Consider the following 25898-nt stretch of genomic DNA (forward strand, 5'->3'; position numbering starts at 1 on the left):
ACAAGTTTTCTCCCCCACCCCCAACTAAAGGCAGTCTAATGACAAGTAGCTATTATCTCTGAAACAGATAACATAACATGCCTATTGAGTAGTTCTAACTTTAAGTAAGTGTTTTTAGGATTAGGGAATATATTCTAATCTCAAAATGGTATATATCTTGTCATAACTACAGTACTACATTTTGGATGGAAAGTCCAAAACAAGGACTTTTGGAAAGTCCAAGACAAGGACTGTGATATTCCAGCTATGAATCATTTGAACATATAAATCTGTCTTATACAAAATGAGACTTTTAATCCATCTAGGTCAGTATTACCTACACTTACTTGGCAGCAATTCTCCAGAGGTTCAGGCAGGGTTTTCCTCGACCTATCTGGAGATGTCAGGGAGTGAACCTAGAACTTTTTGCATGCAAAGCATGTGCACTGTAACTGCGCTTTGATCCCTCCCCATACTTGAAATTCCTCTAGATTGCAAAAGCATATATAAATCTGCTTAGGCTTAGAAACATAAGAAGCAAGATTGAAGGAAGTCTCTCCATCTCAGGCTGCATATAATCCACAGTGCAGAAAACACCACCTCCTCTTCCTTAAGTGTCACATGTAACCAGTGCAGTGATTAAACAAAACTCTTAGTTTAAAAAAAAAGAGGAAGAGAGGGACAAGACACGTGTATTAAATAGAATAAGTTTCTTAGGTATGTTTTATTTTCTCACAAGCAGTAGGTGTTGAGCCAATGTTAATGCTTTAAAACCACTACCGACAATCCTATTACAGGAAATAAGTTCTATTAAACTCAGAGGGACTACTTCTAAAAAGACACATATAATTATGCTACAAGATTACAAACTTTTTATTAAAACATTTCTAGCCCACCTTTCTGACTCAATGGGGTCTTCAGGGTGGCTAACAATAATGAAACCCATTTAACAAAAAACAAAAAATCAATAAGACAGAAGCAAAACAGAAGAACTATGCATCCTTCCTTGGGAAAAAGTAATTGATTTCAATAAACATGCTTCTAAATAAACGGCTTAAGACCTGTGGCACACAAATAACCTCTTTAAACACCACCACCACCCACCTGCTGTTTTTATTTACTCTCCTGCTTTAATTGAATCATACTTCTGAGAACCAGTCTTATGAACGGGAGGGGAAAAAACGGTAGGAAATGATACCTTGGAGCAGCCATGGCATCTAGTCACTTGCAAGTGGATACATTTCTCAGAAAGTTTCAAAATTGTATACACTCCATGAACTATATCCCAAGTCATTATTCTAGGAATGAAAGGCACTTTCATTCACCAAAGAGGGGGATTTTTGCTGGTCCCACCCCTCCTTCTGTGGCTCCTTTGTGTCCTCCAAAATAAGATTTTGCAGGGCTGATGGACCCTCAGAAGCAGGACATCATGCAGCATGGCAGCTGCAGAGGGAGAGGAGGATTGGTGAAAATAGCCCCCCTTTGCACAAATTGAAGTGCCTTCCCTTCGCACAATAACTATATAGGAAAGAACCCATGTGTTCTTTCCAAAGAGAAAATCTAAAATGGTTGGTTACCTCTTCAGGCATCACTGCTCAGAATCTGACCACACGACTTTTGCTTACTAGGAATAATGTACTTCTTATACATGCAATGTATTACTTACAGTTTGGTTGGTAAGTAGGTAGAAGTATCATCTTTATTCTTGATAATGTCATTACACTTATCGAGTGTTTGAAAGACAGTAAAGGTATCACCAATGCTATATAGAGCAGCAAGATTTTTAGCAAGTAATTTCCGGGTAGGTGGCCCAGGGGAACTGCTAATAAGACCAGTTAGTTGTTCAACAAGCTTTTTTTGTTTTTCTTTTACATCTGTCTGTTAAACAAAACAAATTCCAATTTTAGTTGTTCTGATCATTACATCTTAACACACTAATACTTAATTCTTTCAGATGACTCCTACTGATATATTTTTATTTCTATGATATTTTTTACATTAGTGTAACAGTTCCATCATTAGTCTTTGTTTCTCTTAAGATGCCCTGAAATAATGGTATGTGATGCTTCGTTAGATGAAGCCAATATTAGCCTCCCCACTGGTCCATTTGCCCAAATGCCTTCTGACATTTCTCAAACACTTTGATACAAATACATTTACAAGAAACTTCCATCTCATGACTTACAACGGGCCTTTCTACTCACATTATTGCTCTACCAGATAAAAATATATATAAGTAAAAAAGAAGAACTCTGAACTAGTGAACTATGTCACACTTTCATACCAATCACAGCCTGTCCCAAAGCAGCAGAGTTAAGGTCTTAGAGAGGCAGTATACTGTATTACATAAGTTCTAAAAAGCCAAGACAATATGTTGCTGTGTTCTAAGGTTCTAGGTCTGTCTACCAGCTTAGTAATATCATTGAAGAGGAATCACATTAATGATCAAAAAAGAACAAAAATTAACCTACCTTGTTAGCAGCTACAAGCACTTTGTCAAGAAAGCGTAGCCATTCAAAAATGAAAACTGGTCTCTTTGCTTCTGTGATTTGAGCCAAAGCCTCTTCATTTAATAACAAACTATGAGCAAGCTCCATCGCTGCGAAATGCTGATTTTGCTATAGAGGCACTTATTTCCTATTATATAAACAGAAAAAACATATTATAGAATATCATTTTATTATTTTGTATTTATTGCACAGGCAGTTTGCATCATCATTTATTTAATATTTACTACAGCCCAGTTTGACATTCACTTAGCATTAAAATATCTAAATTGATTTACCAGTTTAAGTTGAATGCATTTCTTTGCAACATTTAGTGTAAAAGCTTCAAAAATAGCTAAAAAAAATTAAAACATCAAATGAATTATACAAAACAATATAAGCCATAATAAAATGGAAGTAAAATGAGAGGTATTTTTAAAAGGAACAGCAGCAGTAAAACAATGAAGACAGAATTCATCAAACAAGTCGGGAAGAATAAAATACAACAGTCTTCACTTGACACCTAAAAGCTAGTGAAGTAGTACCAACAGAGTGTCCCCGGAGAGAGAATTCCAGAACTAGGACATCAGTGCTATCACTGGTGCTATCACTGGTCACCACCTAGCTAACCTCTGAAGCTGAGGGCACTCAGAATAGGGTCTCTGGTGAAGATCTTTAAGGAACTTCATCATATGGCAGGTACATGTGGGACAATATGGTTCTGCAGATATCTAGTCCCAAATAATCTAGGACTTTGTAGGTCACAGTCAACACCTTGAATCGTGACTGTGGAATTGAAATGTTTGACAGACTGGAAGCCAGCAAAGATCCTTTAATTGCACAGGCATAGGAGTGCCTGTGAATTATAAGTGAAGAAGTAAAACAGAGTTCTATCATGTTATTTCATCCAACTTCCCTCCCTGCACCTTGCATGGCTTCTCAGTTTTCCTTTTGTACTATTCATGCTAGAACAGCCATTTTTAAGCTCAGTATCACCCAATGAACAAGTGTGTCCATTTTTTAATTATCCATGGAAACATTAAGAGGAGCAAAAGATGAAAAGTGCACATGAAACAGCAATACCATGGGTGGGTCTCCCCCAACCCCTCCCAACCTGCTAGATTTACAACTAGAGATTTGTTAACTAATAGTGAAACCCACAGTTTCTTTGAAAAAGATCTCTTTCAATCGTTTATCTTCTGTATGAGGGCCTTTTATGAGTTTGCCAAAATAAGTTTGCCTAGAGCACCTTTCTTATGAGGCAAGATTACAACACCTGGGGCTATTTAGTTTAGAAAAAAGGACGACTGTGGGGAGACATGATAGAGGTCTATCAAATCATGCATGGTGTGGAGAAAGTGGATAGAGAGAAATTCTTCTCCCTCTCACATAACACTAGAACCAGGGGTCATCCCATGAAATTGATTGCCAGGAAATTTAGGACCAGCGAACGGAGGTACTTTTTCACACAACGCATAATCAACTTGTGGAATTCTCTGCCACAAGATGTGGTGACAGCCAACAACCTGGATGGCTTTAAAAGGGGTTTGGATAACTTCATGGAGGAGAGGTCGATCAATCAATGGCTGCTAGTCGGACAGCTATAGGCCACCTCCAGCCTCAAAGGCAGGATACCTCTGAAAACTAGTTGCAGGGGAGTAACAGCAAGAGAGAGGGCATGCCCTCAACTCCTGCCTGTAGGCTTCCAGCAGCATCTGGTGGGCCACTGTGTGAAACAGGATGCTGAACTAGATGGGCCTTGGGCCTGATCCAGCAGGGCTGTTCTTATGTTCTTAAATATGTTTTGAATTTCTACAAACTAAGAAAATCACTCTCATTAGGTTATATGGTAACATCAGATTTGCACATGCTCAGTTATAGTCAGCCAAGATTATTCCATGTAACAACTGTGATGTAAGAAAAAGTGGGAGGGGAAACCTCACAGCTTAACTAGACTGAAAGGAGGCAGAGGCACATTTTTTAATTTGTGTGTGTGCATGCGCACATGCACACATGTGCATTGAGATATACGTTTCTGACCTCTGGATAGATGATGAGGCAATAAGAACATGAGGAAGAAAAACTACTGCTAGAGCCAATAGAAGACTCATCGCCATGGTAGACCCATCAACTACCTGGTTGCTAGGGAAAGGCTGACAAAGCTCTTGGCTCAACAGTGTAAAGAGCTACCTAAGCTACCTCACAGGAGTGTTGTTGGAATAAGCAGGGAGTCATATAAGCAGTGCATTTTCTCTCTCGAGCCTTGCTGGGGATAAATCATAGGATTGTTGTTGTTTTTAAAATAGCTTTAAATAAGCAGTTGCGTCTCCAGTTATTGGGGGATGAAACTCAATGTTTGCCTAGGGCTCTTTTAGTGCTATAATGGTGGTAATATGTATTTATTAAGGGGGGGGGGGAAACACAGCCACTATACAATGCAGTAAGTGGACACTCTCCATATAGTATATAAGCATATTTCATTCTCGTGTTTGTCAAATAAAATTGTGGCTTGTTTTAAACTCAAGAACTCATGTCTGCCTCTTTATTATACCTGGTAATGCTAAAGCAGTATTTTCACTTTGTTATATTAAGTGTGGCACCTTTATAAAACCAAGAAAATTCAACTAAAGCAAAAGAACCTTTGGTTTACAACAGGGTTCTTCAGACTGTTGATCAGGACCTCCCGGGGGTCCCAAGCAACTTTAAAGGGGGTGATGAGGAGGGATGGAACTGTTGAGTAAAAGTAAAGTGTGCTGTTGAGTCGGTTTCGACTCCTGGTGACCATAGAGCCCTGTGGTTTTCTTGGGTTGAATACAGGAGGGGTTCCTCCCGCGCAGTATGAGATGATGCCTTTCAGCATCTTCCTATATTGCTGCTGCCCGATATAGGTGTTTACTCAGAGACTCAAAAAATAGCTAACAGTAGCGGAACCTCTACTAATACTGGAAAAATAACCAGAAATACATATAGAGGGAAGGAGGCAATAATATCTGTGAAACAAATTCAAGATGCACCATTAGGTGGCTGGAGCTGTTGAGAGGCAAGGCATTTTCTGACATCTCCAAGGGATGGGAATGGGAGGGGGGACTTGAGGGAGACAGGAGCTGACAACCACCTAGCTCTCTTCTACTCACAAAGCCAAGGGCAGGCAAAACAGCAGCACTTCTTTGGTCATTCTCTCTCAGAAACTGAGATCTAGCATGTGTCTCCCAAAAGAGAATTCTTTTTCAGCCTATTGATCAAAGAAGTGCTGCTGTGAACATAAGAACATAAGAACAGCCCTGCTGGATCAGGCTCAAGGCCCATCTAGTCCAGCATCCTGTTTTGCACAGTGGCCCACCAGATGCTGCTGGAAGCCACAGGCAGGAGTTGAGGGCGTGCCCTCTCTCCTGCCATTACTCCAATGCAACTGGTACTCAGAGGCACACCCTTGAGGCTGAAGGTGGCCCACAGCCCTCTGACTAGTAGCCATTGATAGACCTCTCCTCCATGAAGTCATCCAAAACCCTCTTAAAGCCATCCAGGTTGTTGGCCGTCACCACATCCTGTGGCAGAGAGTTCCACAAGTGGATCATGCGTTGTGTGAAAAAGTACTTCCGTTTGTTGGTCCTAGACCTCCTGGCAATCAATTTCATGGAGTGACCCCTGGTTCTAGTGTTGTGTGAGAGGAAAAAGAATCTCTCTCTCTCCACTTTCTCCACGCCATGCATGATTTTATAGACCTCTATCATGTCTCCCTGCAGTCGTCTTTTTTCTAAACTAAAAAGCCCCAGGTGTTGTAGTCTTGCCTCGTAAGAAAGGTGCTCTAGGCCCCTGATCATCTTGGTTGCCCTCTTCTGTACCTTCTCCAGTTCAAAAATGTCCTTTTTAAGATGTGGTGACCAGAATTGTACGCAGTACTCCAAGTGTGGTAGCACCATAGTTTTGTATAAGGGCATTATAATGTTAGCCGTTTTATTTTCAATCCCCTTCCTAATGATCCCTAACATGGAATTTGCCTTTTTCACAGCTGCTGCACATTGAATAGACACTTTCAACGAGCTGTCAACAACAACCCCAAGATCCCTTTCCTGGTCCGTCACCGACAGCTCAGATCCCATCAGCATATACTTGAAGTTGGGGTTTTTCGTCCCAATGTGTATCACTTTACACTTGCTAACATTGAACCGCATTTGCCATTTTGTCGCCCACTCCCCCAGTTTGGAGAGTTACTTTTGGAGCTGCTCACAATCCGTTTTGGATTTCACTACCCGGAAGAGTTTGGTATCATCTGCAAATTTGGCCACATCGCTGCTTACCCCTGCTTCTAGATCATTTATGAATAAATTAAAAAGCACCGGTCCCAGTACAGATCCCTGGGGGACCCCACTTCTTACTTTCCTCCATTGTGAAAACTCTCCATTTATACCTACCCTCTGTTTTCTGTCTTTCAACCAGTTAGCAATCCACACATGTACTTGTCCCTTTATTCCATGACAGCTAAGTTTCCTCAGGAGTCTTTGATGAGGAACGTTGTCAAAAGCTTTTTGGAAGTCCAGCTCTTGTGCCTGCTCTTGGCTTTGTGAGTGGTGAGGAACTGGGTGGTTGGCGGTTCTTTTCTCCCTGTCCAGCTCCCTGAACCTCAGAGATATCAGAGCAGCTTTTCAGAACCACTTTAAGTCCTCAACAATGACTTTTCATGGATTTTGGATTAGTGTGCAAGCTTAGTGTGAATTCAAAGAATTAAGTGAGAAAACTATGAAAATGCTAATTCCCTTTTCATCACCTTACTTGTGTGAAAGAGAATTTTCAGCAGTTTACACGATAAAGAGCAAATAGTGATTAAAAATAAACTTGCAGCCTGAAATTAGACTGGCAGTTTCATACATAAAGCCCAGGTTTGAAAAACTAAGTAGCATCAAGCAAGCTAATCCTTCCCATTGAAAAGGTGAATGTGCTTTATTTATCACTTCTAAATCAAATCAGTAGCTATAGTCATGTAATAAAATCATGTAATTTTATATATATTATTTTAGGGAGTCATAGTATTAAAAGGTCTAAGAAAATCTGGTTTGCAGGGATAGTTATTGGTGTGACAGTTTCAACTGAACTACAAAAAGCAAGAAAAAATTGTATGACACAGGATGCTCATGCATGCAGCTAAGGGACCTAAGATACTGTACTGGCCTACAAAATCATTTAGATACAAACACATTTTAGCTAGGTCCTCCATGCTCTGATTCACTACCGGCATAGGCTGATGGCAAAAGCAAAAGCTGCGGCATTTGGTAACAATGACCTCCAAGTATATGGTGAGTGCTGTCACCTCTTTTATTAATTGTGCTTATTTTAGTTATTGCCTGCTAAGGCAACAACTCACCATCTGCTTAGGGGCACATGTTACCTTCTTAATTCTTCTTAAATATTGCTGTAACACTAATCCCAGTTATGATTTTGTAGACCAGTACAATGGTGTGAATGTCACAAATCATCAAACTCTCTCGCTTTTTGCAGATCATTTGGAGCTGCCACACTCATAAATACCTCTTGGAAACCGAAGGTGTTTTTGGTTTTGCTTTATTGAATACTGCTTATATGTTTCAGTTGGTCAATTCCAGTCCAGGTGCTGTATTATAAATAAACTGAAGTTTCTGGGTATTTTTCAAAGGGAGCCCTTGCAGTAATTAAATATGTGAATGGATAACTGTGGCACATCTAAATTGATCCAGGAAGGGCTGCAACTAACACAGCAGCCTAAAATAGTGAAAAGTGTTCCATGCCACAGCTACCACTTCGGCCTCTAAAATATGGGGGGGAGGGAGATCCAATATGAATTTTATTGGGAATACACCTCCATCCAGAAGAGATCAGGTCAGCTGAACCATTTTTATCTTGCTCACATCTAACCTATCAGCCCTCTTCCAGCCATTATCAATTGAATTAGAAATACAATTAATATAATCCAATATAATCCAATTCTTGCATATAATATTTGAAAGGAATGCATATCCAAGAAATATATAATCAGAACAAGGACATGAAAGGTAAAATGGGAGTGGGGAGACAAGTGGGTGTTGGGGGAGCTGACAAGTTGCATAGTGTGGTGCAAATTTTCTAGGGAAGTTCTGTGTTGACATAATACCAAGGAACAATCACTCTGGGAAAATCTAGCCATCTACATGAAACTGCTGGGAGAAATCATCAGGGGATTTGGTGCAGGGTGTTGTCAGTATGCTGATGACACCCAAATCTTTTGTTCCATATCAACATCATCAGGAGAAAGCATAACCTCCCTAAATGCCTGCCTGGAAGCAGTGATGGGCTGGATGAGAGGTAACAGGCTGAGGCTGAATCTCAGGTAAGATGGAGATACTTATTGTGCGGGGTTGGAACTTGGGAGATGATTTTGATCTGCTTGTTCTGGATGGGGTCACACTTCCCCAGAATGAACAGGTACACAGTCTGGAGGTGCTTCTGGACACAAAACTCTCCCTGGTGTCCCAGGCTGGGGCAGTGGCCAGAGGTGCCTTTTATCAGCTTCAGCTGATACACCAGATGCGTCCGTTTCTTGAGATAAATTATCTCAGAATAGTAGTACATCTGCTGGTCACCTTCAGACTGGACTACTGCAATGCGCTCTATGTGGGGCTGCATTTGTATGTAGTCCAGAAACTGCAGTTAGTCCAGAATGGGGCAGCCAGGTTGGTCTCTGGGTCATCTCGGAGAGACCATACCACTCCTATCTTAAAAGATCTACACTGGCTACCGATAAGTTTCTGGGCAAAGTACAAGATCATCAGAACATCAGAACAGCCCTGCTGGATCAGACCAACGGCCCATCTAGTCCAGCATCCTGTTTTGCACAGTGGCCCACCAGATGCCGCTGGAAGCCACAGGCAGGAGTTGACGGAATGCCCTCCCTCCTGCTGTTACTCCCCAGGCTCCACAAATCATATTTTTCAGCATCATGCTACAGTTTTCAAAGGCACATAGGAAGTTGCCATATACTGAATCATCTAGCCAGTATTGTCTACACCAGGGGTTGGGAACCTTGGCCCTCCAGCTGTTTTTGAACTACAACTCCCATTATCCCCAGCCACATGGTGTTCAAAAACAGCTGGAGGGCCAAGGTTCCCCACCCTTGGTCTACACAGACTGGCAGCAGCTTAACCAAGGCTGCAAGCAGGAATCTCTCTCAGCCCTGTCTTAGAGATGCCAGAGAGGGAACTTGGGACCTTCTTCACGCAAGCATGCTCTTCCCAGAGTGGCCCTGCTTAGCAAAGGGGATAAGTCATGCTTGCTACCACAGGACCAGCTTTCCTAGCACCATACATATTAACCAAGAAGTTCAATCTTGTACCACAGCAAGAACGCTAGCATTCCATCAAACAAATGGAATATCTGGGGGGGGAATTTATTATTATTATTATTATTATTACATTTATATCCCACTCTTCCTCCAAGGAGCCCAGAGCGATGTACTACATACTTGAGTTTCTCTTTCACAACAACCCTGTGAAGTAGGTTAGGCTGAGAGAGAAGTGACTGGCCCAGAGTCACCCAGCTAGTTTCATGGCTGAATGGGGATTTGAACTCAGGTCTCCCCGGTCCTAGTCCAGCACTCTAACCACTACACCACACTGGCTTTCTTATGTGCAGATGGGACACACACAAATTTGGATCTTCATACTTTATTCTAATATTTGTAAAGTGCATCACACAGGTACGTTAACAGAGAGTTGGGATTGATGGCAGCGTCCTACTGAGCGCATTTTAAGCAACAAACATGAGCTTGCTGATGTTGCAATGAAACAACTGCAGATGACAGGCATGCTCTGAACTCTCTGAAACCCCACTGACCATAGTTCAGTGGATGAGGATATACTTCGTATGCAGAAGGTCCCAGGTTCATGCTCCGGAAACCTCTGCCCCAGACCATGGAGCAGCCGCTGCTGCCAGTCAGAGTGGAGATTACTGGGCTATATGGATCAATAGCCGCCCGACTCGGTATAAGGCAGCAGCTCCATATGCTCAACTGCCGGGCCTTCACAAAGGCTTCCATAGCGACAGGAAAAGCCACAATTCCCGTCACCCTATCGCGAAGCCGGCACTCCACCCTAAGGTGACCCTGCTCCCTACCCGTAGGAGCCACGGTTGCTCTCTTCCTCCTTCTCGCTTCACCAGGACCCACGTAGGGCCCCACGACAACCACCTCCCGCCCTTCTCCCGGCTTTTCTCGCTGGCGAAAAGAGGGAGAACCCAAGAGAGACTGACCTTTTCCAGCCGTTCGCACTGCCGCAGACAATTGCGGCGACTGACAGAGAAGGGAAAACACCTGACGTGGCCATAGCGCAGACCACTAGCCGAGCCTCTCCACAGGTAGCAGCGGATGAAGCACCGGCTCCGGCGCAAGCGTAGTGGCGACCCCGGAAGCGTGTCGGTGGAGTGTGCCTGCGCATGTGTGATGGCCACCGACAGGAAGGCTCGGGGGCTGCTTGGTGGTGCTAGGAGAAGGGTCAGCCGCTAAGCCCTGCTGCGGTTAGGTAGGGTGTCCGCTGCCAGATGAAAGTGAGGATAACGGAGCGGGTAGTGTTTTAATTCCCAGAATGAGTGACTTTGAATTCTTGCTGCAGCACTTTGAATTCTTACTTGGTGCTAAGTCTCGTTGAATTCAGTGGGATTTGCTTCCGAGTAGACATGCAAAGGGACTGGGCTGTACAGTGCTGGAGCTGAATCCTCTTTTCCCTTGAAAGTTATAGCCCCCGACTTCTAGGTGCACCCCAAAATGATGCATGATCTTGAAAACAGTGTGGTGCAAGAGTTAAAACAGGCGGAGTCTGTTTAGGGAATGAGAGCATCAGGAGAGCCTTCAACACAGACCACATTAGGGGTTCGTTGGTTCACGATAAAGAGTGGGGAGGAACTACATAATTAAGTATTAATATAAATTTCTTTTCTCTCTCCTAGCAATCAGAGTCAGCTATTTTTAGTGCATTCTGAAAGCTGGCAAAATATCACCTATAGGCAAGAGGACTGCAGTTGGATCACAAATACAAAGCATGGATGACACAGAAGAGGATTACATGTCTGATTCCTTTATTAATATAAAGTAAGTAGATTATTGTTATACATTTATTATCATACTTTGACACCTAATGACACTGATTGTCATAAAATCTCTTTGTGGACTTTCAGATATGCAATGAAAGGTTCAGAATTCCCATAAGGATCTTGCTAATATGAGGGCAAACAAATCTCCATGTTTCTCATTATAGTTCAAACAATTCTGGCGAAGACAGCCAGTGGAACAATACCATTCTTATTGCACACTCAAACGCATGTACACACACACACCTGCTTTCTATCAATTCTTTTTACACACCCTGTGTAGACTAACTCTTGATTACTTCACTCTTCTCCTCTCCCTCTCCCCCATACTGGTTCTTTCCCAGTAGTTGTCCTCGTCACTGGTGGTGGAGCTTCTCAAACTCAAGTGTCATCTTCTCTTCCACATCTAGAATGCCTGGCACAGGAATAATTTAGGTTTCACTTTCTGAATTGGATTGGCTTATTCTTCCGAAACCAGGGAATAGGCAAGTAAACGTGGAAACAGGCACAGTGACCAGTGGTCCCTCTAATTTTTCCCCTCTCTGTACAGAATGAGTTTTGTTCTGGGTGGCAGTATCAAGGCTGTGTGTGCGCACCTGCATTCAGAATGGGGCCTTCCTGATTCAACCTGAGTGAGATCTAAATGAACTGAGCAGACATCCAAAAACTTGTGAGCGAACGCATGTGCACACGCCTTAGAGGGGACAGTGACGTAGAACACAAACCTGACTCTACACCTTTCTGCTTGTTAATGAAGCAGGGGTTTAGATTAGCCTTTCAGAACCATCCAGGTCCTGAATTGCAGGCCTTGTGACTCAGAGGAGTGATGAGGATGCTTGCCTATGAATGAGGTCCACTGACTGAACTGAATAATTACAGCCCAACTAGTTGGTGCACTGATTGAGAAAGATGTTTAAGTGACTTGAGAAACTGGCATTGGAATTGCTAGTTTCCCAAACAAGGAAAGTGGGCAACTAAAACAATTCAGTTGGATGGAATGGTATTCAGTTAATTACATAACATAACACATGAACTACATTTATTTGATGTGCCACTTAGCCATTTCCATGCTCTTAAAAATGGTGTAGGAGGATTGTAGCTCATTACTCCTTGCAGAACCCATATTGTTCATAAATTTTTCAGGAGGGGGTAAACCATGATCTTCCTTTGCCTCTGTAATATCAGTGTGTCCTGACAATCTACAACAACATCCTGTGGTGATTATATCATACCATGTTCACACTCACTGAATTCAGTGCTAGAGAAGAGAAACACATTAGTTCCATAGGAACTATACGTTTTGTTAGAATTGCAATGGAGATGAGTGTTTGAAGGCAATTGTATAATCTAAAAGATAGTGTCGAGACTATACCCCTGTTAACTGGGCAAAGAGGCACCTTTTAATGTGGCGATTCTCTTTATTTAGCAGGGGGAGAGTAACTGGCCCTATCCACCCCCAGTACAGTACTTCCAGTGACTGTTGCTGGTGTCTATCTTATGTTTCTTTTTAGATTGTGAGCCCTTTGGGGACAGGGATCCATCTTATTTATTATTTCTCTGTAAACCACCCTGAGCCATTTTTGGAAGGGCGGTATAGAAATCAAACTATTTATTTATTTCATTTCATTTCATTTCTATCCTGCTCTTCCTCCAAGGAGCCCAGAGTACTACATATTTAAGTTTCTTAAATATGTACTACATATTTAAGTTTCTCCTCACAACAACCCTGTGAAATAAGTTAGGCTGAGAGAGAAGTTACTGGCCCAGAGTCACCCAGCAAGTATCATGGCTGAATGGGGATTGGAACTCGGGTCTCCCTGGTCCTAGTTCAGCACTCTAACCACTACACCACACTGGCTCATTATAATAAATTATAACAATATAATTTATATCAGTGTATCAATTTGTTGAGCTTGCTTTTCTGTGGTTGTAATTCTTTGGGAGTAGGCCCCATTGGGAAGCCACCTAATGGCGCAGTAGGGAAATGGCTTGATTAACAGAGGTTGTTGGTTCAAATCCCTGCTGGTATGCTTCCCAGACTATGGGAAACACCTATATCGGGCAGCAGTGATATAGGAAGATGCTGAAAGGCATCATCTCATACTGCACGGGAGATGGCAATGGTAAACCCCTCCTGTATTCTACCAAAGACAACTACAGGGCTCTGTGATTACCAGGAGTCGACACTGACTTGATAGCACTCTTTACCTTTAGGCCCCATTGATGAACATCATGAAACGTTTGAACAAACATGCATAAAATGCCATTATAAATTTTATTTTCTCAGAATTGTCCTTAGTTGACCGTCTTATCTTCTCTCACCACTCAATCACTAGATAATCATTTAACTTTTGTTCTTCAGCCAGGACATCAGGCCAGGAATGCCTATGCTGAGGCGCATGAAGGAATCTTTTAAAAAAGAAGAGAAACAAAAAGAAGCTAATGAGAAGAGTAGGCAAAAGAGTTTAAAAGTACAGGAAAAAGAGCAACGTGATGCTGTTTTAAACGTAGCTTTGGGAAACGAAAACAAAGGCTTTGCTATGCTTCAGAAGATGGGCTACAAAAGTGGCCAGCCTCTTGGCAAGAGTGGTGAGTTTTTTTGCATCCAGTTTTCAAAATGCATCTGTAAATGGGTACCAGTTGCTTCTGTTGTTTCATTTAGTCCTAAACAGTCCAGCATACAGCTTATGTTGGAATGGTAAACCTGCCTCCTCACAAGAATGTCACTTCAGGTGCCAGGATGTGGAAAAGCCAAAGCCAACCCTTTGATCAGGAGCAGATCAAGCTGTGCTTTTGGCAGCTGTGGAAAGGAAACACACAAGCATGCCTTGGTTAGCAAACACATTTTCTGCATCACTAAAATAACGATTGCTTTCTGACCCAGAAATCTTTGCTGGCGCTTAAGAATAATTTTCCAACCCTGATAGAGCACACTATCAATGTGAACGGAATGTTTTATGTTGGAAATAGAACTGTCCTTCAGGACTAGAGCCCGACATTACGCATATCAAGTTAATGCAGCCTTCTTGAGGAGAAAGATAAAAGATGTTTGATGCAAACGTCACTATAGAGTTACAGGGCTTAAAAATTTCCTTTTCAAAGTTGTGTGGAGGAAAAGCTGAATCAACATCTGAGTCGTGTTCAGCTTAGTCAGTCATTTCAGTGGTGGAGAAAGTTTGGAATTACACGTGTGTGAAAGACTCAGAGAGCTAGCCCAAAGCACCTCTTAAGTGTTGGATTTGAATCACTGAGACTAACTTCAAATTCCCCTTGTTTTGTCTGAAGCTTACTGAGTGTACTTGGATAGGTTGCTAGCTCTTGATCTACCTTGCAGGATTGTTGTGGGGAAAAAGAGATAGCCCAATGAAAGTCATTCTAGGCTTGTTGGAAGAAGAATAGAATATAAATATATTTAATAATAAAAAATAGCATGCTCTCGTTTTCTGCAGGATCGGGGATTGTGGAGCCTATTCCTCTGAACATTACCACAGGTGTGTGACAAATATACCTTCATTTGATTTTTGTTTAGATCAATTGTAGTACTTCTCAATGTGTTTAAACTAGTACTTTCAACTTGGAACAGGTAGAAGTGGGCTTGGCCATGAAGAAGTTAAAAAACGGAAAGCAGAAGAGAATCTGGAAAACTATAGAAGAAAAATGCACATGAAAATACAATCAGAGAAGCAAACTGCTGACCTCTTCAAGTAATGTACAAGGCTCATACAATTCTTTAACACATTCTCTCAATTGCAAAAGACATTTGTATGGATGCATTGTGGGAGAAGATATACCCATAGGGTAATTCTCCGACTAAATAAACAAAATGCACAAGTTCTGAAGTTCTAACACAAGGGGATTTAGTGAATATGATTAGGATCAAGGTTGTAAATAGGAAAAACGCCAACTTGCAAGGAAATGAGGTTATTTTCTGCTTAAGAAAGTAACTTTTAAGAAAATCGCACAGGAATCTTCCCTCCCTGTCTACAGAGCATAGTTGCCTCCATGTGTGGACTAAAGCTTATGGAAATAATTAGATAAATCCTGTCAAACTGCCCCCATGTGTCAATGCCACTGTTAATCTGAGCATGCTACAGGTATAATGGGAGGCCCTTGCAAGCTTCACTTTGCTGCATTTAGTGTCCCACTCCCCTTCAGATGCTTGGTGTGCAGACTATGCCACTTTCTGAAGCTCCCACCTTGTGGTGGGAACATAGGAGGGCTTTTTCTGTAGCACCCAACATGCAGAATTTCCTGCCTCAGGAGATCACTTCTACTCCTCAGTGTCACGGCATGCACACGTAAGACGCTGAATGGGGCTGCAGGGAGGTATGGTGCAGCCCCGCACCACTGGTTTTGGGGACAGTGCCGACGGGGGCAGGGGAATGGTGGAGGAGGTAAGGGCACCCTCCCTGTTCCTTAAAGGTAACCTCCCCATACCTCTGCACTGGGCTTCTGAACCAGTTCAGCACTCCAGAAAAGGAGCTCTGATCCAGTTCGTGCACATCCCTATCACACAGTGGCCCACCAGATGCCCCAGAGAAGACCACAGGTAAGAGGTGAGGGTATACCCTCTCTCCTGCTGTTGCTCGCCTGCGACTGGTATTTAGATGCATCTTGCCTCTGAGGCTGGAGGTGGCCTATAGCCTTCAGTCTAGTAGCCATTGGTAGATCTGTCCTCCATGAATTTATCTAAACTCTTCTTAAAGCCATCCAGGCTGTTGGCCCAATATGATGCACAGCCCTAATAAACATTCCTTGATAAATATTCATTCCCTTGCTGTGAGTAGTCCATGCAGCAAGGGCCTGGAGACAAGATGTGGGAAAACATATGCTTACAATGAGGAGGGACTTTTGCCTGGAAGGGAGAGTAAGACCTGCCCAGGTTATGGTTTTGTTTTGTTGGGTGGGGAGGTTTGCAGGAAAACTTGCAAAGTTCGTTCTTCTCAACTTTCCAGTATATAAGGAAGCTGCAGCCAGAGGCAGCTGAGGGACTTTTGCCTGGAATCTACCTATTGCCTATGAATGGCCAGATTCAGCACCAGTGCATGTGTGCAAGGAAGCTTATCAGGGAAGGGGACAATGATCAGTGACACCCAGGAGGTTCATCCCCATGTGCAGAATCACACTGCTCTTTCCATGGTTGGTGGGAAAAGATCGTGTGCATCCATATTTGCTGTTGTAATAGTTACACTTGTTTTAGGATCAGATTCTTAAAAGTTTACCCCACCCTTGTTCCAAAGTTACTCCTTTATTGTTTGTCCTTCAGTGAATGTTCTACTTGGGCAAGACTCCCTATAAGGGCACAAAACTATGTGCAATATCTCAACTAATTCTGATCAAAGAACTCTCTTCTATGTCATATTTCATACGTTTTTGAAATTAACAGAATGAGAATGAAGACCAAACGAGAGCAACTGCAAGTAAAACGGGACCTTGAGAAGAGTCAGAAAGCCTGTCAACAACTAGATATGCAGAAAGTAAGAGTTTTTAAAAGTTTATTTAATGTGCTTGGCTGACTGGCAGCTCTGTGGCCCAAGGGCTCAGAATGGGTACTGCATTCTACACTTCCTTATTGTAGATAAACACAAACTCATTTTTACAAGTTTGCTTGCCCCCAGATGCAAACATGTTAATTGTGGCACATCAGCTGACTGAAAGCATAAAATAAACAATAATATGTATAGAAGTTTCTCTGTTTGGTTGTCTGGAGCCATAAGGAAGTAGGCAGTTAGCTATTCTTATGTAAGAACTACATACGACTTAGATGTGTAGCCAGCCTTTCCAGTATTAATGTTGTATTTTGTAGCCAACCTTTCCAGTATTAATGTCGAAGGTATTTTGCTACTTAAAATTGCAAACCTGCAAATAATGCTTGTTACAGCCCCCTGCATTTTTTCTTAACGTGCAAAATGTTTGGCAATCTCTCATATTTTACTTTGCTATTTTTAATATTTGTTTCCTGCTGTATCAATGTATACCTTTCTGTGCCATGCAGAAGGGTATACATTCATGAATGGATGAAAAAGATATGGCAGTTCCCCTGCTAACTGAGCAAAAGTGGTGGTTTTCTTTATTGAGCATAGGGAGAGCAACTGGCCCTATCCAACTCCAGCACAGCATCCCTCCAGTGGCTGTTGCTGGTGTCTATCTTATGTTTCTTTTTAGATTGTGAGTTCTCCGGGGACAGGGATCCATCTTTATTTATTTGTTTTTATTTCTCTATGTAAACTGCTTCAGGAACATTTTTTGAAAAGCAATATATAAATATTCCTAGTAGTAATAATAGATGACAGGTTTTTATTGCTGTATTTTTATTTTAAAGGGCCTTGAGTTTCCTAAAGAGGTTTGGTACTGGTTAAGACCAAGTGAGGAGAAAGAGGAAGATGTGGATGAGGAGGAGGAGGAGGAAGAGGAAGAGGATGATGCTGTAAGTTCAAATACTGTTTTAAGTAGCATTCTGTGGCTGTATATATTTCAGATTAAGACATGGGACTGTAGCCTAAACCTTGCGCTCCATAAGTGCAAGTTCTTCAGGTTACAGAAAACTACATGAGTGGTAGATCAGTTGAAGATATTAGGTTGTATCCTAAGTCCTCTTTCTGTGAACAGAGAGACCTTCTATCACAGAAGGAGAGTTCTACTTGTGGAAGGGATTCCTCCATGATTGCAGTTCTGCTTCTGTGAATGAAGGCTCCTTCCATTCACAGAGCAAGAATTGTGGATACAACCCAGAGTGGATATTTTCCTTGGCTTCCTGTTGGATGAGGTGTAATATCTGCCTCACCTGGTTATACATTTTTCCTCTCACTTGTGTTAAAGCAGTAAGGCTATACAAGTATCTTATGCTGTAGTTCTGTTTCTGTCGCTTCTTTAAAACTGCACACACCAGGATAGGAATAGTAAGAGAAGTTGTTAGGAACATAAGAAGCTGCCATATACTGAGTCAGACCATTGGTCCATCTAGCTCAGTATTGTCTTCACAGACTGGCAGCAACTTCTCCAAGGTTGCAGGCAGGAATCTCTCTCAGCCCTATCTTGGAGAGGCCAGGGAGGGAACTTGAAACCTTCTGCTCTTCTCAGAGTGGCTCCATCCCCTGAGGGGAATATCTTACAGTATTCACACATCAAGTCTCCCATTCATATGCAACCAGGGTGGACCCTGCTTAGTTATGTGTACAAGTCATACTTGCTACCACAAGTCCAGCTCTTCTCTTGTTAGATGTGGTGGTATTATGGTTAAGCCAAAATCATAGTTTTGCTTTTGTGTTTCCTTATGACATAAAATTCTTCCTTGCCCATGTTGATTTTATTTTTGTTCGTTTCTATTTGTGTTAAGCTGGACAGCTACATACTCTCATTCAGTCATGTCTAACATTACTTTACAATAACATGCTATCATGCTGCAATGAAAAAACCTATCACAAATGAGGGAATTTTCTTCTAAATATCAGCTGTAGTCTGTTATGTTGGGTGTGATAGTTATGCAATATCTTGCTGTTAACTAGTCTCTTCCAAACTTTAGAAAGTCTTTGTATAGAGGGTAATGCTGCATCTCTAAATGTAATGGCACACAGATCTTTCTCAAATTGCCAGGTCAGCTTCAGTGAGTTTTCATATTAAAAAGTCCATTAATTTCTGGGTTTTGCACAGGTATCAGAAAAATTAAACATTTTGACAGCATATTTAAGAGGAGAGCATCTGTACTGCATCTGGTGTGGAACAGCCTATGAAGGTAATGCCCCTTCTAAAAAGTTTTTTTTAAGTTTAAATATTTAAATACAATAAATATTTAAAATGCTCCAGTTGCTCCACTGATGTATACCTCCTAAAATTGAATGTCATCTTTTCTACCTTCTGGCTGAATTAATAAGTGACACTCTAATTACAGATGTGACTTGATAACCAGGATATGTAGCACAGCCGTTATCTGAGATAATTTGTGAGACACAGTATGCTGTAATTCAGCACCAAGAAAAATCAACTAAGCCAGAAAATCCAAATGCCATGTCAAAACTTTGCTCCTTTCTATGACTCGATTTAAAAGGTGGATTGGTCACCTTTCTGTAATGAAGGCACTGTGCATCTGTTTATTGTGTTGACTGCTTTCAGTTCCTTGGGAATATTTAAAGTTTGTCACAGAGTTCTGTATATCTGCATTTAAAGCCTTTTCTTTGAATTGCTTGCTTGCAAAGAGATGCCATTGGAGTTCTTGATTTTGTGTTAGCTGCATCTGAGGAAGCTCGCCCTAAGAAACTAGAATTCTTGATAACAATTCAAGATAGGGTATAAGCAAGTGCTACCTACCTTTCACCCAACAGGTTGTGCATTGATTTTCCTCCTCTTCCTCTCACTTTCTCAGTCTCACTTCCTTCAAAAGGCTTGTTCTCAGTCTAATGCAGCATTTGTATAAGCTCTGTTTTGTCTTCCAGATCAAGAAGATTTATCTTCAAATTGCCCCGGGGATACTTTTGCAGATCATGAATAATTCAAAAGGCAACATTGTGTTTCAAAATACCATAAGATATACCCAAAGTAAAGATATGGACTGAACTTGGAAGACTGCATATTTTTGAAAACACAGATTTTTGTGTGTGTGGAATGTTATATATTCAGAAATGGAACTACACTAGCCAAACTTCTGTCTATTCCAGTGACTCCTTTTCAACTCTGCATACTAAAGAAGTCCTATGAAAGGGCCTGTATAACTCCTGGCCTGTTACATATGAAAGTTATACACTCTACTTTTTCAACACTGCCATGGTCTCTTCACAAAAATGATAAAGCAGCTAAAAAGACCAGACCATTCTTCGTAGGGTACATCCCCTGCATGCTTAATTGTGGGAGATGTCCCTTTGAACTCAGTGGGGATTTCTTCAAAAAGAATCAGCCACATGGGCTGATTAAGCTTTTAATGTTGGCCAAATTAATGGCCACGATATTTTGCATGTTCATGTCAAGTTCCAAACTGTGTTCTCAATATTTTATTGATATCTTAGAGCAGTTTGTGTCTGCTTAACCCCTCTGTAACTATTGCTATGTCTATATCGTGACCCATAAATGAATATATTTGTTGTGAACTGTTTCATTGGTTATTAGTTTTAAATGCTTTTCTGTCTAGCTGAATTGAACTTTTCTGTTTAATCTGTTGTATGTCTATTGGAAAAGAACACTGGACTTGACATGAAGGGTTTTTTCTTCTTAATGTATGTACAGTCCTTTTTACGGACTGTACATCTCACTTTCTTCATGGAGCCAGGGGTTATGAAAATCAGCAATTTCCCAAAATGCTATGGGAAGCCTATCCTCCCATTCTGAACTGGTGCAGCATCAGAAACACCAAGGTTATAAGAGCAGATAACTGGAGAACATATATACAGAGATAAAAGAATAGATGATAAGAACTTGGGAGTCTCTGCCACCTGTTTAATGATTCTACCCAGAGGAGTAAAGTTCCTGAAATTGTGGGTGGGCAGGATGTTCTCCATTCACTGATAAGTCCAATGTTCCTTTCTTACATAGTGGAAGGAGGTATCCATTCCACCAGATGTACCCAAGTGGTAGGGCTTAGTAGGTCTGCACATCACCTCTTCTGAACTGCACAGAAGCAGCCACTCCCAGTGCACCCATTGCCACAGAGAACTGCACAATTCCAGTGTGCTTTGCAGGAAACTTGCTGCTTTACAGGAAGCAGAGCCCCATACTGCCTCAACAGTGGTGGGTAGCACTGAGAGGTGGATCCTTTCAACACTTTCCCCGAACAGCTCTATGAGGGATAAACTATGCTGTCCTAGCTGTTGTTGGGCCAGTACAGGGCTCTAAGTTGCTTCCGGAGAAAAGGTAGGGTCCATTGAAAGATTGAAATAAAATGGATGGAGAAGACTCTCTACAGATGTAATAACCACCAAAAAAACCCCAAACCTTCCAGGAAATGAGTTTGCTTTGAACCTCTCCACTCCACTAATTCAGAGTTTGGTTAAGGCATTGAGAACTTTCTTAAGTTCTCAGGTGGGAAATCTGGGAACTGGTGGAGGGGCCAGGATGGGGGCATCCCTGAGAAATTGCTGGACATAGGGGTATATTGATAGACAAATCTTGGTAGAGCGTCATAGGATAGAGGAAAGGATAGCGAGTTGGCCATTAAACATATTGGGGCAGAGGCCATGATCTAGGTCCTCTTGAAGAAAAGCCAAGACTTGGCAAATGTAAGCTGAGAAGCAGAGCCAGGGAATGGAGGCATGTGTTGCAGCCTGTCCTCTGCAGCCCTGCCATACACATGCCACTGATGCCCCATGCGCATTATGTCACATGCATTTGGGCCTGACTCAAAACCCAGAGGACTTGCCCTCCAGAGTATTCCCAGCCAGAGTTTGCTGGCTGGGTGCATTTATCTCTCTCCCTCCAGTGAGGGAGACAAAGAGAAATAAATGCACCTAGCCAGCAAATGCTGGCTGGGTATGCACTACATTCCAAAGGGCGAGCCCTCCAGCGATTGAGCCATGCCCATGTGCACGCATGGCACTTCCATGGTTGGTGGCCTGGTTTCTTTGAACCCAGGAGCTCAATGGTGGTTCTGCCTCTGGTGAGGATCAATGTGCTGCCTTCTACACCAATGGAGGAATGCTCTCAAAGTGACCTCATATATGCATATCATGGAGGGATGTCAGGAATTTATGATAGTGTTGAGGGCTGCCATAGAGTAGCTGCACCTCTCTCTAGGAGCAACTGCTCAGACTCCAGAGTTGGAACCAGGATCTGGAAGGAATAGAGGACCACAATGGAGGTCAATGATTTGTGGTGGATAGGTGAATAAAACAATAAGATTGGAAAATCATGCTTTCCTGGGCTATTTGGGAGTAATCAGAATGAATTTCTGCATGTGTTGTCTTATCAACTTTCTGAAGGATCCACCGATGAAGAGCTGTGGTGGAAATGCGTATAGGAATCCTGGTAGCCATGGTGCTAATAGTGCATCTGTGTCTTTAGCTTCATTACAAAGGATATATCATGAGGAATCTGGGGAACCTGTGATTCACTTGGAAAGCAAACAGATCCAGCAGTGCTAAACTACAGAAGTGGAGAGTAATGGAGTGGAAAAATTCATGACTGTAGGTGGACTGGCCTGTTCCTGGTCCCAAGCCTTCAAACTGGTAGCTCCATGGAGTTGTTCTGCTGTCAGAGAAGCTAAGTGGTGTTCTGCCCAACCAAATAGTAGATTAGTCTCATGCATGAGGGATTGAGATCTGGTCCCACCCTGGCAATTGATATGGGCTTTGGCTGTTGTTTTGTCAGTGCATATTAAGATGTGGTGGTGAGCTATTGATGATAGAAACAGGGTGAGTTGAATAGCTTGAAGTTCTAACCAGTGGATTCTGTGGTTGGTCTCCAGAGACATCCATCTTCCCGGAGCGAGGAGGTTGCTACAATGGTCCCCCAGCTGGTGAAGCTTTAATCTGTGGTGGTAATCCATATCCTGTTGCGCTCTTTAGGAGGAATGCCCCTGGAGAGAGCCAAAGATTACCACAACTTAAAGAGATTTCAGATTTCCCTTGAGTGAAAGAAAGTGGTGCTGAGCTGTAATCTCAGCCTACAATGGAAGGAAGAGCCATTGTAGGCAGTGGAAGTGCCATCTTGTTGAGTGCAATTTAGGAAGACAATATTCATACCGAAGAGCTGAGTTAGTGCTATTAAGTCTACTGTGGAACTTTAGAAGAGTGATCTGATCTGATGGAAGACCTTTAGTTTTCTGAAGTTACTGCCCAAGTGTCTATCCATGATCCAAAATGGTGGAGTTGCAGAGATGATTGAAACAATATTTTCTTGATTTTCAGCAGAAAGCTATGGTACTGGAGGCAATTAAGCATGACTGAGTTCCCCTGACAAGCAGATTGTGAAGGCAGAGAACATAAGAACAGCCCTGCTGGATCAGGCTCAAGGCCCATCCAGTCCAGCATTCTGTTTCACACAGTGGCCCACCAGATGCCTCCGAGGAGCCCACAGGCAAGAGCTGAGGGCATGCCCTCTCTCTTGCTGTTGCTCCCCTGCAACTGCTATTCAGAGGTATCTCACCTCTGAGGCTGGAGGTGGCCTATAGCCACCAGACTAGTAGCCACTGATAGACCTGTCCATGTATTTGTCTAAGCCCCTTTTAAAGCCATCCAAGCTAGTGGCCATTACCACATCCCATGGCAGAGAATTCCATAAATTAATTGCTCACTGTGTGAAAAAGTACTTCCTTTTGTTGGTTTTTCCCTGGCCTTTATTTCATGGTCTGACTGCTGGCTCTAATGTTGTGAAAGGGGGAGCAAAATTTCTCTCTGTCCACTCACTCTATTCCATGCATAATTTTATACACTTCTTTCATGTCTCTAGAAGCCTTTTTTCTATAAACTAAAAGACCCCAGATACAGTATCCTTGCCTCAGAAGGAAGGTGCTCCAGGCCCAATTATCCTGGTTGCCCTCTTCTGCACCTTTTCCAGTTCTACAATGCCCTTCTTAAGATACAGTTACCAGAACTGCATGCAGTATTCCAAATGTGGCTGCACTGTAGCTATGAATCCTCAGGATTCTCATGTATGCCACAAGTCTAGGGGTGCTTCTGGATCCAAGTCTCTCCCTGGTGTCCCAGGCTGAGGCGGTGGCCAGAGGTGCCTTCTATCAGCTTCGGCTGATACTCCAGCTGCGCCCGTTTCTTGAGATAGATGACCTCAAAACAGTGGTACATCTGCTGGTAATCTCCAGACTGGACCACTGCAATGCGCTCTATGTGGGGCTGCCCTTGTACGTAGTCCGGAAACTACAGTTGGTCCAAAATGCAGCAGCCAGGCTGGTCTCTGGGTCATCTAGGAGAGACCATATTATTCCTGTATTGAAGGAGTTACACTGGCTGCCGATGTTTCCTGGCAAAATACAAGGTGCTGGTCATAACCTATAAAGCCCTAAACTGCTTGGGCCCTGGGTATTTAAGAACGTCTTCTTCGTCATGAACCCCACCGCCCATTGAGATCATCAGGAGTTGTCCGTCTGCTTTTGCCACTGGCTCGTCTAGCGGCTACTCAGGAACGGGCCTTCTCCGTTACTGCCCCCGAGGCTTTGGAATGAGCTCCCTAGTGAAATAAGAGCCTCCCCATATCTGACAATTTTTAAAAAGTCTTTAAAGATGCATCTGTTCACCCAGGCTTTTAACTGATACTGTTTTGATTGTTTTTAATGTTTTTAGAATATTCTTTTTTAAAATTTAAATTGTTGTGTTTTAAATTTCTTGCTTTTGTTTTTAACTAATGTTTTACCTTTGTTTTTATCTTGTTGTAAACCACCCAGAGACGTAAGTTTTGGGTGGTATAAAAATATGTTAAATAAATAAATGTTACTTATAACAGGAATTTTGGTGAACACCTGAGAAGCAGATGACAGTCCTGATTGGAAGTTGTTTTTGTTGTAAATGAAATGTAGAAAGCATCTGTGGGCAGGAAGAATCAGGATATGAAAGTGTGCCTCTGTTAGGTCCAAGGAGGCAAGAAGTCTTTGGGTTGAATGGCCTCCTTGATCATACACAGGGTCTCCATGGTTGCTTCCATGACTGAGGTGCTCACCAGGTGCTGCTTTCAACACTATAAATAAAATGGGGTATATGCCAATACATTTTTTCAATTAAGGGTACTGTTTCTATTGCTCTAATATGAAGTAATGATGAATTGATTGAGTCATGTTGATGCTTTTGAGGACATTTGAATAGGGGGGAAATCAGAAAATTGTTGAGCAGAAACAAAGCGAGTTCCAAACTCTGTTTCTGTACAACAATTTTCTGTTATGGTGCTTATGACCCAGGCTTATGAATCTGTTATGGTGCTTATGATCCACAGATACTTGGAAGACGCCACCCACACATGAGCAAAGTCATGTGGAGTCAAAGTCATCCCTCTGTGGAGGTGGTGGTGGTGGAACTAGTGCAGTCACTGCTGAGGAAGTCTCCAGTTGGGCCTCTGGTCAATGGTAGCAGAGAATTGGAAAGATTGGTGGCCAAGTATCTGAAGGGTACTTTTTGATTACTGGCTCAGGAGTTAGACCAAGAGGATTTGGGATTCTGGACACCCTTAAAGCAAGAGGACCACCTAGAGAGGAGCAAAAAAGGCAAGTGCTAGACTTCAAAGTTCTTTTACCCTTCCTTGCAAACTGAGGGCATAGGTTCCCCCCCCCCCTTGTTTCAACTAGTAGTACATCAAGAGCATTGAATAGCATTTTTTCTGGTGAAGGAAGTTCACAAAAATAAACACAACAAAAACAAGACAAACTGTTATAACAATTGAAAACATTCAAAGATTGATAAGCCTGGCTAATTCTTAAGGGCT

At 42.3% G+C, this 25898-nt stretch overlaps 2 protein-coding genes across 9 annotated transcripts in view; one reads left to right on the forward strand and one right to left on the reverse strand.

The window, feature by feature from the left end:
• Positions 1–10863, reverse strand: part of HEATR5B (HEAT repeat containing 5B) — a 100592-nt gene extending 89729 nt beyond the window's left edge. For 3 of the 4 annotated variants that reach the window (XM_053303253.1, XM_053303245.1, XM_053303228.1), the window contains exons 1-3: positions 10719–10863; positions 2451–2616; positions 1646–1857 (exon numbers count right to left, since the gene is read on the reverse strand). In XM_053303253.1, the coding sequence (XP_053159228.1) occupies positions 1646–1857; positions 2451–2576 (338 nt within the window). In that variant the 5' untranslated portion in view covers positions 2577–2616; positions 10719–10863. Of the gene's footprint in view, positions 1–1645; positions 1858–2450; positions 2617–10583; positions 10691–10718 lie in introns of those variants that run through there. The other variant, XM_053303237.1, reaches the window with a different exon arrangement.
• GPATCH11 (G-patch domain containing 11) lies at positions 10686–20629 on the forward strand. 5 transcript variants are annotated; one of them, XM_053303333.1, is made up of 9 exons: positions 10686–10823; positions 11412–11553; positions 13915–14141; positions 15002–15043; positions 15136–15256; positions 16939–17029; positions 17875–17979; positions 19203–19284; positions 19982–20629. In XM_053303333.1, exons 2-9 carry the CDS (start codon positions 11504–11506, stop codon positions 20035–20037), a joined length of 774 nt encoding a protein of 257 aa, XP_053159308.1. In that variant the 5' UTR covers positions 10686–10823; positions 11412–11503; the 3' UTR covers positions 20038–20629. The 5 variants fall into 5 exon arrangements, with proteins under 5 accessions (XP_053159308.1, XP_053159280.1, XP_053159316.1 ...); XM_053303305.1 differs by lacking the exon at positions 10686–10823 and adding an exon at positions 10830–10987; XM_053303323.1 differs by lacking the exon at positions 10686–10823 and adding an exon at positions 10841–11030.
• Positions 20630–25898: the final 5269 nt, after the last annotated feature.

This window comes from Hemicordylus capensis, chromosome 1 (assembly GCF_027244095.1).
Source record: "Hemicordylus capensis ecotype Gifberg chromosome 1, rHemCap1.1.pri, whole genome shotgun sequence".
NCBI classification, from domain to species: domain Eukaryota; kingdom Metazoa; phylum Chordata; class Lepidosauria; order Squamata; family Cordylidae; genus Hemicordylus; species Hemicordylus capensis.

Excerpts from the sequence above, each read along its gene's own strand:
- GPATCH11 (XM_053303333.1), top strand. The coding sequence starts at position 11,504 with ATGGATGACACAGAAGAGGATTACATGTCTGATTCCTTTATTAATATA. Across the intron at positions 15,044-15,135 it reads TCCTCTGAACATTACCACAG|GTAGAAGTGGGCTTGGCCAT; the intron begins GTGTGTGACAAA and ends AACTTGGAACAG. Across the intron at positions 15,257-16,938 it reads CAAACTGCTGACCTCTTCAA|AATGAGAATGAAGACCAAAC; the intron begins GTAATGTACAAG and ends TGAAATTAACAG.